Raw genomic sequence first — 15,699 nt, forward strand, 5'->3', positions numbered from 1 at the left:
AGGCCATGGCGGTGTACTAATTGCTCCCTTCTGGTCATGCATAAACCACAACTGTAACCCTCTCGTGTACATAGATCTTATCGTACTACACTGCTGCTTAAGAGGAATCTTGTGGCCTGGCTGGCAACCATTTGGCCATTTCTCATTCCCCGCAAGCAGCCAGCAGGGCAAGCATCTGCTACGTACATCACTATTCATCACTGCCACACACATGGAGCAGGACAACAACTTGACGGCAAAGAAAGAGACTTGACACGCTGCTATGGTTCCTTTTCCCAGTTCATTGTCCCTTTATTGATCGAATCAAAGATATGTACATGATCTCGGAAACAGTGGGCAATTTTTTTTGGATCGACGGATCCAAATGGCAAATGCCAGATTAAAATATGTGACATTTCAAATTTGGGATGCAACCCATCGGGCGCTCATTTTGGCCCAATCGATCGGCAGGTTGCGACGACCCAGGAAGAAGAGCCCGAAAATTTGGCGAAAGTCTAGCTATACAACCAGCAGCAGATGGTAGAATGCAGAGTACTACACATACGTACGCACGCACGCCTAGTAGCTAGCTAAAAGCATTCCTCCGGGATGCTCTGCAGCGCCGGCGACCAGCGGCCCCGGCGCCTTCCGGCCGCAGCCACCACGTCGGCGGCCGCGGCCTGCTGCTTCTTGGCGTGCTGGCGCTTCAGCGCTTTGACGAGCTGCTCCAGCGCCGGCGGCAGCGCGGCGAAGGCGCCGCCGCCCCCGGCGGCGACGGCCGCTGCCACCTGCTTCAGCTGCTGCTTGCTGAGCACGATCTTGACGCGCATCGCACCCGCGCCGCCCTCGTCGGCCACGGCCACGGCGTCGGCGCCGACGCTCTCCCCCGTAGACTGCTCGATGGCCGTGACCGTCTTGGTGTCCAAATGCAGCCGCGGGCACCTCACCAGCTTCCGCCCGTCCCTCCTGCTACACGTCGCCGGCGCGGCAGCAGCCTCCAGCTCCATGGATCCGATCTGATGATCTGTTTGCCTCTCGCTCTTGCTTCCTCAGCTAAGCTCTCTCCTCGACTCCTCCTGGTCTCTAGTTGTTGTAACGCCAGTAGCTAGAGAACAAGGGACGAATATATGTAACACCCTGTGCGTGTCCAAAGCTAGGGTTTTTATATAGAGGGAAGAGGGGTTTACGAGTGAGACAGATCAGAGGTGACTGTCTATGTAAAGATCGGAAAGGGACGCAACAGGTGGAATCTTTTTCCCATTTTCCACGGGATTAGTTAGTTCGATCGGTTGTTTAAATACTGCGGATATATACAGATGTACTAATGGTACTTGCTGCAGCGTGTCAAACTCGAACCCTACGGACGATGCATGGGCAGTCGGCGGGCCCCACGCGTCACATGCCACTGGGAGAATTTCTGAAGACTAGCACCAGTGCGTCGTCCCTGCGGGTCTGATCTGGATTTCCCGTCAGACTCATGTGCCATCTCGCGAGCAAAAACGCTAGCACTATGATGCATCCCACAGGACAGAAGCATATATAGCTTTTATGGTATGATTACCAGATCTCTCTCTCTCTTCCCTTCCTATGCCTACAATTGCAGAAGTGATTATTTGATGTATGTACACAGCCTGTTCGGCTGGCTGAGCTGGATCGTGGATTATTTACTGTTGGCTGGTTTGGTGTAAGAGAAAAATACTATTCCAGCTTATAATCCACGATCGTATACGATCGTTTACGGCCTGCCTCTCTGAACGTTGTGCTTAGATGCCAATCTGCCAACGTTGTGCTTAGATGCCAACCTGCCATGGTCGTATAATAGTACTGCTCTGTTACGTACGACACGTACGAGCAGGGTAACGTTAATGCTGCTGCTGTGTGGGTTTGTATGGCTGTAGTATGTGCTGGGAAAAGAGACGAGAGCCCCGAGCTGAAACGATCGATCGACAGACACAGAGGCCAAAGCAAGCAGGCATTGTTGAATATTGATTGTGACAGACGCATACCTACACTTAATTATCTGCAGGAGCTCGTTGCAGTTAGTAGTGTAGTATTACTCCGTTTAGTTTTAGTGGTTGATGGATCGGACTGACTGGCACTGGTAGAGAACAGAGCTTTACTTCTGGTGGAGAACCTCCTCTAGTCCCGATTCCTCATCCGGGAGCAAGCATTCGAGACTAAAGGGGTTCTTTAGTCCCGGGTCAGGAACCGGGACTAAAGGAGGACATATAGTCCCGGTGGGTAACACCAACCGGAACTAAAGGTGCCTCCTGACATGTCACGATGGCCGGCACCTTTAGTCCCGGTTGGTAATATGAACCGGGACTAAAGGTTTTTTTCTTTTTTCTTTTCTTTTCATTTTTTGTTTTCTTTTCAAAATAGGTTTTTGAAGTCGTATTGTACGCTGCTAATTATACATTTATACGTGCGTATAGTATGTTTCGGTTCAAGCACAATGAACGTATTAAATCACATAATTCAAGCATATATATATATATATATATATATGCATGCATCATATATATATTTACATGCATGCATGCATATGTGTATTTTACATTATATTATTTCATGTGCATATATTACAAAAGATTGCATTACAGTTGTTGTGATATAACAAGTTTCCTCTCATCCTCTAGCTTGGCTTCCACGGCAGTGTTGGGTCGAAGTAGAACTCGTCCTTGGAATCGATGACCCTGCTCATTAAAAAATCCGGCTATAGACTCTTGAATTGCTTTGATTTGGTCTTGCCGTATGACCTTTTCCTCCAACCATCGAGCCTACAGGTTTGAATTAAAGGAAAATAAATTAATATATGTACATATATATATATATATAAAGACATAGTAACACAATCAATAATAATAATTAAATGAATATATAGTGTATTTTTAACGTACTTTGAGTCTCTTTGTAGGAGTTTTTTGGGAGACCACCTTGATAAACTTGCAAACATAGTAACCACAATAGTTGTTCCCCTGTTCCTGCCTCAGACACCACTTTACGAGAAAAAGATTTGTCATCCAACCATCATGAAAATAGGTATAAACTAACCATAATCATTAAATACGATAAAATAACTCACATTGCGATCCGGACACTTGTAGAAGATACGATCCTTGTTGGGACCCTCCTTCTTCACTCGGTACTCCATCACAATCTTCGTCTCATCACGCCACTTGCCGCATGGAATGAGAGGGAGGCCCGGCCTAAGTTACTTTGGAAACCCATGAGAGGCCGAGGACCCGGAAGCAGTTGCCATCTACTCTCTATACTCATTTTTTAATACACTATAAATTTCTCATTTTATAAACAAATAAAATTAAGGAACTATAAAATTATCTATGTCTCTAAACAATGAAGCAGTTGCCATCTACTCTCTATACTCATTTTTTAATACACTATAAATTTCTCATTTTATAAACAAATAAAATTAAGAAACTATAAAATTATCTATATCTCTATACTCATTTTTTAATACATTATAGCTCAAAAACATGTTTTAATAAATAACCATCCGTACTAGTTGACCTTGCTTACGTGATCATCTCGGCGAGCATTTCTCCACCGGACGGCACCGTACTTGGTCAAGGAAGAGCTCCGATTCTACGAGGAAGGGAACACGGTCTTCCACAACCGTTGTCGCTCTCCCTCGTAGAATCAAAGCTCCTCCTTGATGTCCGTTACCGTTCGACAGAGAACATGCTCACCGAGCTGAACACGGTCCGCAAGTTCAACTAGTACGGATTTTCTATAATTTTCTAACTATTTTCTAAGTTTATATTTATATATATACTACGTTTGGGTACGGTGATTGACAGACTACTGCGACGATATCGAGACATGTGAATAAATAACCATCCGTACTAGTTGAACTTGCTTACGTGATCATCTCGACGAGCATTTCTCCACCGGACGGCACCGTACTTGGCCACGGAAGAGCTCCGATTCTACGAGGAAGGGAACACGGTCTTCCACGACCGTTGTCGCTCTCCCTCGTAGAATCAAAGCTCCTCCTTGACGTCCGTTACCGCTCGGCAGAGAACATGGTCGCCGAGATGAACACGGTCCACAAGTTCAACTAGCTACTTTAACATTCTTTCATGTAAATATGCAAGCTTGAAGTGATTTTGAGCTCAAATTGCTTACAAATAAAAAAAAAACCACAATAAAGAACCATATATATATAGTGAACAAAATGAGATAAGACAATGGTGAAAAATGAGAGTATGAGATTGGTAACCTTTACAACTGAAGAATCGACGGAGGAATCGAAGAAATCGACGGAGGAATCGAAGAATGAATGGATGAACAATGGAGGGAGGGAGGAAGCAAGAACACTAGTGCAGTGAACTTTAAAATGTGCTGAGCTCGGGCTCGGGGAGGAAGAAGGAGACGGCCGGGATATAAAGGGGACCTTTAGTCTCGGTTGGTGGCTCCAACCGGGACTAAAGGTAACTTTCCAACCCGGGGCGCAGCTACGGCCCGGGAGTAGACCTTTACTCCCGGTTGGAGCCACCAACCGGGAGTAAAAGTATACCTTTAGTCCCGGTTGGTGGCTCCAACCGGGACTAAAGGTCCCTGCCACCTCTGTCTGGCGCAGTAGCCGTTGGGCAGGGACCTTTAGTCCCGGTTGGAGCCACCAACCGGGACTAAAGGTATCTCTAGTCCCGGGCGCAAAAAATTTCAGGACTAGAGCCCATTTTAACCGAGGATCAAAGTATGTTCTCTACTGGTGTGGGGTCGGTCACTCACGTCGAACTGTGTCCAAGTACGCAAAGAGAACATTTAACACAGTGCAGTCAAGAACGGGGAGAAATGTAGATACGTACCACACGTCCACACGGCCACGGGCGTTGAGCACTCGGTGCTCTCCATCTCGATCCAGTATTCCGGTGGATGCTAGCCGGCCGGTGCGGAGCACGAGCGACCCCATCATCAGGCGAGGCAGTACGTACGGGCCGGTGGTGGCCGGCTAGAGCTAGATGAGCGGGACAACGCGTTCGATCGTTTCATATTTCATTCCTTGGACGAATATTATTCTCAACCGGCCCACTGCTGTCCAGTCGTGGAGAAATTATAATTTTGCAGGGATAACGTTCGTAGTCTGCTGTAGATGAGGCTGCTTCTCTTAAAATATGATGACCGAGAATGGGCCTAGCCCTCCTGGGATAATGGTATCGGTGTTGTCGTGTTGACGGCTAGCTAGCAGATTATATATATATTCTGCAGCTTCTATAGCGATTTATGATAATGTTTCTATCAATTTACGATAACATAAATATGTATTTACGATACTCGTGTTAATACAACTCATGGTGATATTTACCATAATGTTATAGTAAATCACTTAGTAAGGAGTTACTGTAGTCTCGTAAATTAGCATAGTAACTATCGTAACTTAAAGTGGCCAGAGAATAAGTTATTCTACAGTAGTTCCACCGAAGATTAAGCATCGTTTGTTCGTACAGACAACAGGCTGGCTAGCTTAGCATTTGACACGTTACAGTCATTGACCTCAACAAAATAAGAAGAAAATGAACATGGGAATGTATGCGTCTCCACGCACGGATTAGAAGTCCATATATCATTGCGCTGTTTCTGCGGCGCCGCGGCGGTTAATTTCTGTAGGAGAAGCCCATTTGAGGTTGGGCTATCATCTCTGAGGCCCAGGTTTTACGATCCACTCGAAGGCTGTCCCCGACGGTCAGGAAGTCCATCTAACATTACAAGGCCCAGTCCGTTGTTTTTCCCTGACGAATCGTCTTCTGTTATAAGAAATCTATAACTTATCAAAAAAAAAAAAAAAAAAACTACAAGCCTCCATCCAAAACGGGGAAAGAACTTGTGAATTCAATTTCGTTCAGCAATGATCCTTCGGCATCTGAAAAACTCGAGCATGTCTCGCTATTTTTTTTGCATGCACAGTTGCGTACTTCTTCTATAACAATGTACTCCCAGATGTGTACTTAGGTGCCGTTTCGATGACCTGGGATTCTAAAAAATCCAGATTATCTACCATGTAAGGGATTCTGAGATTTTCAGACTTTCAGAGATGTGACTTCGAGAATCTAGCCTACTATCTCTCCCGTTTGGATGATGCACAGATTTTTTTTTATCAGAATGCCAAAATCTTCCGTGTATTCAAACAGGCCCTTTATAAGCTGTCCAAAAGTAATTGCAGCAAAATCCCTGAGCTGGCCATTCTCCGCCTAGAGCACAAAACAAAACATTCAGATTCCCCTCGATCAGGCAGCAGGAGAATAAATGGAAAACCCAGCCCACTCATAAGAACAGCATGTGAAACTACTGCGCAAGTCTCCACGTGACACGGCATCAATCTCTTAAACCTGATGAAAGCGGCTTCCCCCACTGAACAAGCAACCTGCTCCTAGTCCTAGCACCGGACAAAATTAGGTCGGCTCGAGCGCAACCGACGAGAGCGTGCTGCGTCTGCGTGCACAGGGGCCGCGACAGGGCTCATCCCTCATCACTGGGCACTTCATCAGCATTTCCCGAAAGCAAGAGCAAAGGTCACCCAGCGGCCAGCCCGGTGAAGCAGATCCGACCGCGCCACTGCACCCTTCCATTCCGTCAGGAATTCGGGGGCAGCAACAGCAAGCCACCGGGGATCCAATCATCTTCCGGCGAGTGGGGTGGAGTGCACTCCAAGACGCGCCCGCACTGTCGATGCCCCATGCGTACAAGGCACTGGAAGTCCGGAGCTCCGTTCGCCCCGTCGCCATCGCGGCGCCACGCCCATACAAACGGCGCCACACACACTCCGGTCCGGTGACAGACGCTGTAACAAACAGGGCCGCGGTTACAAGTGGGCTGCTTGGCTCGTTCGGGCACGCCGCGCGAATCCGGCAACCGGCGGTGTCGCCTTTTACTGATGGGGATCAGGCAGGAGACCAACGCCCTAAGCAACGGTGAATTCAAGTGCTGATGTGAGACCCGTGCCGTTACTTGGAAGCGTTGTATTACTTGGTCATTAGCCGCAGCGACAGCGTGGCGTCCCCCGCCTGCGTCTGTGAGGGTATAAGAGACCGGAACAGAGTGACATAATAAACGCATGCAATTTTACTATCACCTCAGCTCAGTGCTCTCTGCAGTCTGCACTAGCAAAGATGAAGGACTTGGCGGGGCTGGGGCACCTGTTCGTGGTGACCTTCCTGTTCCACTTCGCCTCCTTCATGGTGATCCCGGCGGTCACCGACGTCACCATGGAGGCCGTCTGCCCCGGCCGAGACGAGTGCTCCGTCGCCATCTACCTCAGCGGCTTCCAGAACGCAGTGAGCATTATTCGCCATGCGTGCTTCAGTTCGAGCGGCTAATAATGCCAGGATCCGTGACATTGGCCGGCGCCGTTCTGGACGGCCAATGCAGGTCACCGGGCTGGGGGCGCTCGTGGTCACCCCCATCGTCGGCAACCTGTCCGACAGGTACGGCCGGAAGGCGCTGATGACGCTGCCGGTGACCGTGGCCGTCGCACCGCTGTGTAAGTGGAGCTTGCAGTTGCAGCATGGCCTGACCTGGCCATGGCCATGTTTTTCTGATGAAAAAGAAAAATCATGCGGCGTCTGCTCAGATTTGGAGAAGTTTCACCTTTGTTTTTGGCAGTCATACTGGCATGCAGCCGCTCGGAGGTGTACTTCTACGTGTACTACGTGGCCAAGATCATCGCCGGGATCTTCTGCGAGGGCACCATGCACTGTCTCTGCCTTGCCTATGTGGTAAAAAACTACGGACTGCAACAACCCAAGTCACGTAATGTGTATTGCCAAGAAACGTAAAAATAAAACACTGCCACTGTAAACGATAAACCGTAGGACAAGGAAAAATAATAAGCTAGAAAAAAACCCTATCTAAAAACAAGCCACGAGAACTGTTTTTTTGGGCTCTAGGGCCCACGTGTCAGTTTAGCAAAAGTGATGGAACAAACGACGAGTCCTTGACCAGGTCGAGTGTGTGGACGCAGGCTGACCACGTGGGCCCCAGGCGTCGCGCGGCAGCGTTCGGTCTCCTCTCCGGCGTGTCGGCAGCCGGGTTCGTGTCGGGGACCTTGACCGCGCGCTTCCTCCCAACTGCATCCACCTTCCAGGTCGCCGCCGCCGTGGCCGTGGCGTCAGCGCTCTACCTCAGGGCCTTCCTCCCCGACGCAGGCGGCGTCTCCTGCGCTGACGAAGCCTGCGATCCGCTAATCCAGGATTCGTCCTGCACCTCTTCCACATCATCCTCCGATGAAGAGCTCTCGCCTCGTCTGCCACCGCATAAGAGCGGGCTGCCGTCTCTATCCGACATGGTCGCGCTTCTTACTGGCAGGTGAAATCCCTTGGTTTATAATAGTTTTTGTGAGTTATGGCTTGTGAGTTTGTGACTGCTCTCTAGAGGATCGTTTCAACTGACAAATACGTTTACAAATTACTTTGGAGTTTCTGAGTAATCTACTGATGTATGGTTTACTTCTCCCTGTAGTTTGGCCATGTCAGGGGCAGCAATCGTCACTTTCTTTTACAGTCTAGGTGAAAATGGGCTTCAGACTGCATTGCTGGTATCAATTCTCCTATCTGATAATTTGTTGGAGTAAAATTATTGTGTCCCTGCATACTGTTGTTCAGTGCGTAGCAGGAGTTTATCGCCAACTTTAGAATTGTATTATTTTTTATCAGTTGCACCCACTAGCCATGATTTATATGCTTATCTATGGTTGAATCCTATGCAGTACTACCTGAAGGCACAATTCGGTTACAGCAAAAATGAGTATGCTAATCTACTTCTAATCGCCGGTGCTGCCGGAATGCTATCACAGGTACCAAAACCACGATAAAAGAAATGTTACGTGATTTTAGAATTGCGCCCTTGAATTTTAGTTATATGGAAGCTATAGAATCGAATTTTCATTTCAGTCATTTCAAGGCTCCAGTAGTATTCATTCATTCTGGAGATGCAATTCATTTTTCTCACACTTAATGTTTTCAGCTCACTGTAATGCCTATCTTGGCTCCGATTCTGGGTGAAGAGATATTGCTTATTGTTGGGCTGCTTGGTGGATGTACTCATGTAATAGCTTTCAGCAAGACATTTATTCAATGATTAGTAATCAGAAGATTCTTTGATTTTTTGGCTAAATGAATAAATTATCAAATATTTGCAGGTTTTCTTGTATGGCATTGCATGGTCATACTGGGTACTTTCTTTGCACTTAACAATTTCTTTAAATGGTCACGTTTGAGATGATATTCCTGTCCCAGTGACATGACTCCATATGTAAACCTGTAAAAGTGTGCTAGCTTCATAGTCCAGCACTGTGTTCCAAGTGTTTAGAACTAATGCCAATCTTCTGTTGAGCATCTCAATTCATTTCTTTCTTAACTATTTCCTAATCATCTTGCAGGTACCTTATTTTGCAGCAGCATTTATAATTTTGAGTGCTTTTGTTTACCCATCTGTAAGCAACTGTTAGCTGGCCATTTTTATAATTCCTTTACCTTATGTGAGACTACAAAAAATCTTGATGGTGCTTTCAATTTTTATAGATAAGAACCAATGTATCAAAAAGTGTCGGATCAAATGAGCAGGTAATTTGATTTTCTGATAACAGTGAACTCATGATTCGCCATATATTACCTGACAGTTGACACTACTGTGTTTTGCCTGCCAAATCTATGTTGTGGTGTTGCCTTCTAGGGAATTGCTCAAGGATGTATATCTGGGATTAGTTCTTTTGCAAGCATATTAGGTCCCCTCATCTTCACTCCCTTAACTGGTAAGCATTTGTTATAGAATTAGAGAGAATAACAAGTATTTCTTTAGCGAGTTATAGCTGGCAGAAGCCTCATCTTGCTTTGTTGTGCCAGCATGGTTTCTCTCTGAAACAGAGCCCTTCAACTTCAAAGGTTTCAGTATTTTGTGTGCTGGCTTTTGCACTGTAAGTCTTCAATGGAAAATGTTCTGCAATTTTGTTCAATGTAAATTTGACATGTAGTACTAACGGCTTTGTATATTTTGCAGCTCATTGCGTTTATTATCAGTTTGAGGATGCGTGGAGCTCAATCTAATATGTGCAAGAAGACCACAGTTCAGCATGAGCAAGCATGATAGAATATAGTAATAGTGCCACCTACTGTTTTTTATTCTGCCCAAGTACATAGACAGAAAAGGACAGGATGGAAAAAACATGACTTGAAGCAAAAATAAAAGGTATAATGACAGAAACTGCTAGAGAAACATGCTCGATTTCGTATGTTGAAAGAGAAGGAATTGTCCTATGCAACTAGGCATTTTATCCTTCACTGAAATGCCGAGCATTGCAAAATTGACAATTCCCGTGCCATCGAGCAAGTTCAGTCGTTTGTAAATATGCTCCTAGTAGAAAGTAATTGAATTATTTGCAAAAAAAAAGGAAGTAACTGAATTATTGTGTCTTTTGCATGATGCTTCATTTCTTCGGATTAGTGATGAATTAGTGTTTCTGTCCTCTCAGTAGAGGTAATTTACATTATCCACTAATAATTTGAGTATGCAGTTAAGTTGCTTTTCCAGTTAAATATGTAGAACATGTTCCTCCTTTATAGGTCATCCTTTTAAGTTTTGCTTTGTATGTATTATAGATATAACTTTAAAATAAAGGCTTGACTCCTTCGGGAAAGGTGGATTTGTTTAACGAGGGCCTGCTTCACTTCTGTCACTACGGAAAGGAAGCAGGGCCGAGGCGAACAACACAAGCAGCTTAGCAAGCAGGAAAACAAGTAGGCGAAAGAAGAGAAGTAGTGTGCCTTCCGCCAAAGAAAGCTATGGTTACGAATATCCGTTGGAAAGTAAGACTTAAGAAAGCAGGTACGGTTATTGAAACAAGGCAGGACTCAGAGGAAAGAGGCAATTGCTTCGCCCTATTTTTCTCAAATCTGCGCAAGCGGGGAAAGACGCAATGTCGGACTAGGCTACCTTCTACTGGACCTTTAATAGCTCTTTATGTTCTATAAACCTTGAAAAGAAATAATCCAGCACTATCCTTCCCAGGAGCTTGTCTTTGTCGATGGGGAACCCTACGGGCCCCCCATAGACCGTACTATAGGAAAGTGGACCTTGGTAACAAGGCCCACAGCCCAATCGCCAAGAAGAACACGGAGCAAAGCAACGTGCAAGACCAAAACTTTAATTCGGACTATACAAGAAAAGGCGCCCGAAGCATAGCTTAGGACTCTGACCTTGTATCCGAGTATAACACAAACAACTCCTCTCAGCACCTGGACTATAAAGGGCTAGTGAGGATATCCCTTGTAAAGGACGGAACACACCCAAGACTCAAAGCAATACGACGCAAACAGGCTAACACCGAACTGGACGTAAGGTTATTACTCGACCAAGTCGAGGGCCTGAACCAGTATAAATCGTGAGTCTCTTTGCGTAACCGCCGAGTTCCACTATTCGCCGAAGCCCGAACAACTGTCCCAGGTACCCCCGTGGCAGGCTATCGGTGGTAAAACATCGACAGCTGGCGCGCCAGGTAGGGGCTTTCGATGATTTTTTTCTCGAGAGCTCGGCGGACCTCGACCTCAAGATGGCTTTTCCGACGGGAACAACCTTCGTCTTCGGATCCTGGATCTGTGAGGCTGACGGCGACGGCAAGCTACGTACCCGTCTCTGAGAAGAAAAAGAACTCGACGACAAAGTTGAATATGAACTCGCCGAGAAGATGACGAAACTTTCAACTTCGGATCCAACTCGGAATGAAGAAGAAAGAAGATACGAAACCGACTCTGAGAAAGAGATACAACCTGACTCCAAGACAATCTTCACAGCGAAAGAGCCAAGCCTAATTGGACTCGGAGACGCAACAACAATCATGAAGGAGTACAACCCGTACGACTCCAAAAAGAACTCGAGAACATGCGGACTATACAACACGGCATCAATCTACCAACACTTTACCCAAGACAAGATGAACTCAGCAAGAAAAATACTCCTGGAGGGAGCACAAGAAGGGATGATCATGACAGTTACCCCACAAGACTGTGTGGTGCATTGGCCGGGTTCTTTCACCTCAAGCAAAGCCCAGACTAGCACGTACACTGAAGAACTACCTTATCAAGAGGGAAAAGAACTCGGATCCAGCTCAGAAACTACCGACAACTCAACCAAACGAAGGATGAAGTACCGTATAAGAAGAGCTCGGAAGAGGTACACTGTATACATGGTGGAGCAGTTAGAACAACCTTTGGAACCACCACAGATACCAGATATAAGATCTTCAGACGAATCAGAAGGCAACATCTCGCCGGATGAGAAAAGCGACAACAACGAAAATGATGAGCAAAGGCTAGCAAGACTAAAGAAGAATAAATTGAAGGCTGGAAGAAGGAACATGGCTAAACAAAGCAAGCAAATCTGGAATAAGTACAAGGCGGAACTAACGGAATACAACAGAAAGAAGGCGGAAAGAGAAGCCGCAAAAAATATAAAAAGGGAAAGAATTGAAGAATTAACAAAGGAGTTGCACACCCTCACGAATAACGGAAAAACAAAGGAAAATCAGAAGAAAGAAGTCGGGGGATCAGAAAAACAACCCGGCGAAGAAGTTCCACAGGAGCCACAAGGAGAGCAACCACCCAAAAAATCAAGCTTTCAAAGGCTAGGACCAGTAGAGAGTGCTGATGTTAATGGAAGGCAGGAACATTACTTAAAGCAACAAGAAAGAGGCAAACCAGAATTGAGCCAACACTACCAAGAAATATCAAGAAGATTTGACAAAGAAGATGACTACGGAGAGTCCGAGTTTAAAGAAGACAGGTCTTATTACAGAAGGGCAAGATCGCCAGACTACGAAAGAACGGAACCATACGACAGATTCTCTTGTTTCGCAGGAAGACTACAAACATTGAAACTACCACATAAATTTAAACCAGCAAATCATTCCAAGTACGATGGCAAAGTAGAACCAAGACAATGGCTAAGAGTTTATTCCCAATCTATTGAGTTAGCCGGAGGAGATGACGACATCAAGGCTCTATTTTTCCCAATGGCCCTCGAAGCAATGCCACTACAATGGTTTGACAAATTGAGGCCAAGATCAATCAGATATTGGGAAGACTTGCAAGAAGCTTTCTGCAACAACTTTGCAGGCATTATTACCCATCCAATGACCGCAGCCGAGTTGAAAGGAGTAAGGCAAAGGAGAAGAGAAAGTCTAAGGGAATACTATAGAAGATTCGGAGAATTCAGGGCTCAAGTCCACGACATTACCGATAGAGAAGTGATAGAAGCCTTTGCGGAAGGAATCTTAGCAAACTGGCAATACAAAGACTATTTCAATGAGAACCCATGAACCCAGCATCGGTTTGCTAGGGACAACCTAGAAAATAGAAGACCTGATTATAGATAGCAAGACAAAAGGCCGAGGCAGGACAACATGGTGGCAACCATAGACAACAAGAGAAGATACAATGACAACAACAACGGTGGCAATTACAATGGCAACTACAACAATAACAACAATAGTAACAACAGCGGGTACAACAGTAATAGCAACTATCAGAGCAACAACTACCGAGGAAGAGCACCGGAAAACATAGAGAACATGCCATGTCACGTACACCCAGGAACCAGACACAAGTTAGTTGAATGCAGCACTTTTCAGCGGCAATTCATGAAGAGAGAAAACAGGAATCAAAACAACTCGGAGCAAAAGCAAGAAGAATCCAAGAAGGAGGAAAAGAAAGCAGAAGGAGATTATCAAGAACCCAAACACCAATTAGCAGTAATATTCTCAGGAGTTCCTAACACACGAAGTAAAAGGCAAGAGAAATTAGCTCACATAGCCATCATGGCAGCTGAACCAGCCACCCCAAGGTATCTAGATTGGTCAGAGTACCCCATCCACTTCACAAGAGAAGACCAATGGACCAATGCAGCAAACGTAGGATGCTACCCATTGGTACTGGGTCCAACTATCGCATGAGTGGCAGTAACTAAAGTACTCATCGACGGAGGAGCCGGGCTCAACATAATTTCACAGATACTCTCAGAAGGATGAATCTGGATTGTGAAGGACTAATGACACCAATAAGCACACCATTCTATGGAATAGTACCCGGTAGAGCAGCTATGCCACTCGGACAGATAACCCTACCAGTCACCTTTGGCACACCAGACAAATACCGGACAGAATTCATCAAATTTGAAGTTGCAGACTTTGAATCATGCTACCACGTAATACTTGGGAGACCAGCTTTAACAAAATACATGGTAGTGCCACACTATCCATACCTACTACTCAAGATGCCAACAACAAAGGGTGTATTATCATTGAAAGGAGATCTAAAGAAAGCACATGATTGCGACGTACAAGCAGTACAAATATCCGAAAGATTACAAGATATAAAGGAAGGAAAGGAGATTGCAATACTAGCCAACGAAATGAACCCGGATGAGATTCAAATACTGGCTAAGAAGCCAAGCAACTTTGCACCATCAAAAGAAGCCGCTACCAAGACTATTGACTTGTTGACTGGTGACCCAGAGAAGACAACAATCATCAGTGCAAATCTTGATCCCAAATAGGAACTCGCGCTCACCAACTTTCTTTGGGACAACAAAGATATCTTCGCTTGGAAGCCGACCGACATGCTAGGGGTCCCAAGAAAGTTGGTTGAGCACATAATTGATGTGAACAAAGGGTCCAAACCCGTTAAGCAGAAGCTATGAAGATTCGCTCCAGACAGAAAAGCAGCAATCAAAAAAGAGATCACCAAGCTCATGGCAGTGGGATTCATCAGAGAAATAATCAACCTGGATTGGCTTGCCAACCCGGTCCTAGTTGAGAAGAAGAATTCAAAAGAATGGCGCATGTGCATTGACTACACAGATCTCAACAAATATTGCTCAAAAGATCCATATGTTCCTCCAAGGATTGATCAAATCATCGACTCAACAGTAGGATCAGCTCTATTATCCTTTCTGGATTGCTATTCAGGCTATCATCAAATATCTCTAAGAGAAGAAGACCAAAGCAAGACATCGTTCATTACACCATTTGGGGCATATTGCTACAAATCAATGCCTTTTGGGCTAAAGAATGCATGAGCAACATATCAAAGAGCAATTCAAACTTGTTTAGAGAATCAAGTCAGAAGGAACACAGAAGCATACATTGACGATGTGGTAATCAAGACAAAAGAACCCAGATCATTGATAGAAGACCTCAAGGAGACTTTCAAGAATCTAAAAGCATGGTAGTGGAAGCTAAACCCCACAAAGTGTGTTTTTGGGGTCCCATCAGGACAACTACTCGGATTTCTAGTCAGCAACCAAGGAATTGAAGCAAGTACAAAGCAGGTTAGAGCCATCATGGATATGAAACCTCCAAAGAAAGTTAAAGACATACAGAAGCTTACAGGATGCATGGCAGCACTCAACAGATTCATCTCCTAACTTGGAGAAAAAGGGCTACCTTTTTTCAAATTATTGAAAAAGGTAGGAAATTTTGAATGGACAGAAGAGGCAGAAGAAGCATTCCAAAAGTTAAAAGAATACCTAGCATCATCACCAGTAATGACACCACCAAAAGGCAAAGAGGACATGATGCTATACATTACAGCAACCAAGAACGTTGTCAGCACAGCAATTGTGGTTGAGAGAGAAGAACCCAGACACGCTTACAAAGTGCAGAGACCAGTCTATTACATAAGCGAAGTACTAACAGAATCAAAAGTGAGATAC

General features: G+C 45.4%; 2 protein-coding genes across 4 annotated transcripts; one reads left to right on the forward strand and one right to left on the reverse strand.

The window, feature by feature from the left end:
* Positions 1-483: 483 nt before the first annotated feature.
* On the reverse strand, positions 484-1,087 carry LOC136464077 (uncharacterized). The gene has a single exon (XM_066463035.1). It carries the CDS (start codon positions 984-986, stop codon positions 570-572), a length of 417 nt encoding a protein of 138 aa, XP_066319132.1. The 5' UTR covers positions 987-1,087; the 3' UTR covers positions 484-569.
* A 5,979-nt stretch (positions 1,088-7,066) lies between these two features.
* On the forward strand, positions 7,067-10,396 carry LOC136464078 (uncharacterized). Of its 3 annotated transcripts, XM_066463036.1 has the most exons (13): positions 7,067-7,274; positions 7,369-7,480; positions 7,603-7,715; positions 7,961-8,304; positions 8,458-8,533; positions 8,705-8,791; positions 8,962-9,042; positions 9,137-9,169; positions 9,377-9,430; positions 9,519-9,560; positions 9,670-9,748; positions 9,840-9,910; positions 9,994-10,396. In XM_066463036.1, exons 1-13 carry the CDS (start codon positions 7,110-7,112, stop codon positions 10,078-10,080), a joined length of 1,344 nt encoding a protein of 447 aa, XP_066319133.1. In that variant the 5' UTR covers positions 7,067-7,109; the 3' UTR covers positions 10,081-10,396. The 3 variants fall into 3 exon arrangements, with proteins under 3 accessions (XP_066319133.1, XP_066319134.1, XP_066319135.1); XM_066463037.1 differs by lacking the exon at positions 9,137-9,169; XM_066463038.1 differs by lacking the exons at positions 8,962-9,042; positions 9,137-9,169.
* The last annotated feature ends 5,303 nt before the right edge of the window (positions 10,397-15,699 follow it).

This window comes from Miscanthus floridulus, chromosome 7, assembly GCF_019320115.1.
Source record: "Miscanthus floridulus cultivar M001 chromosome 7, ASM1932011v1, whole genome shotgun sequence".
NCBI lineage: Eukaryota > Viridiplantae > Streptophyta > Magnoliopsida > Poales > Poaceae > Miscanthus > Miscanthus floridulus.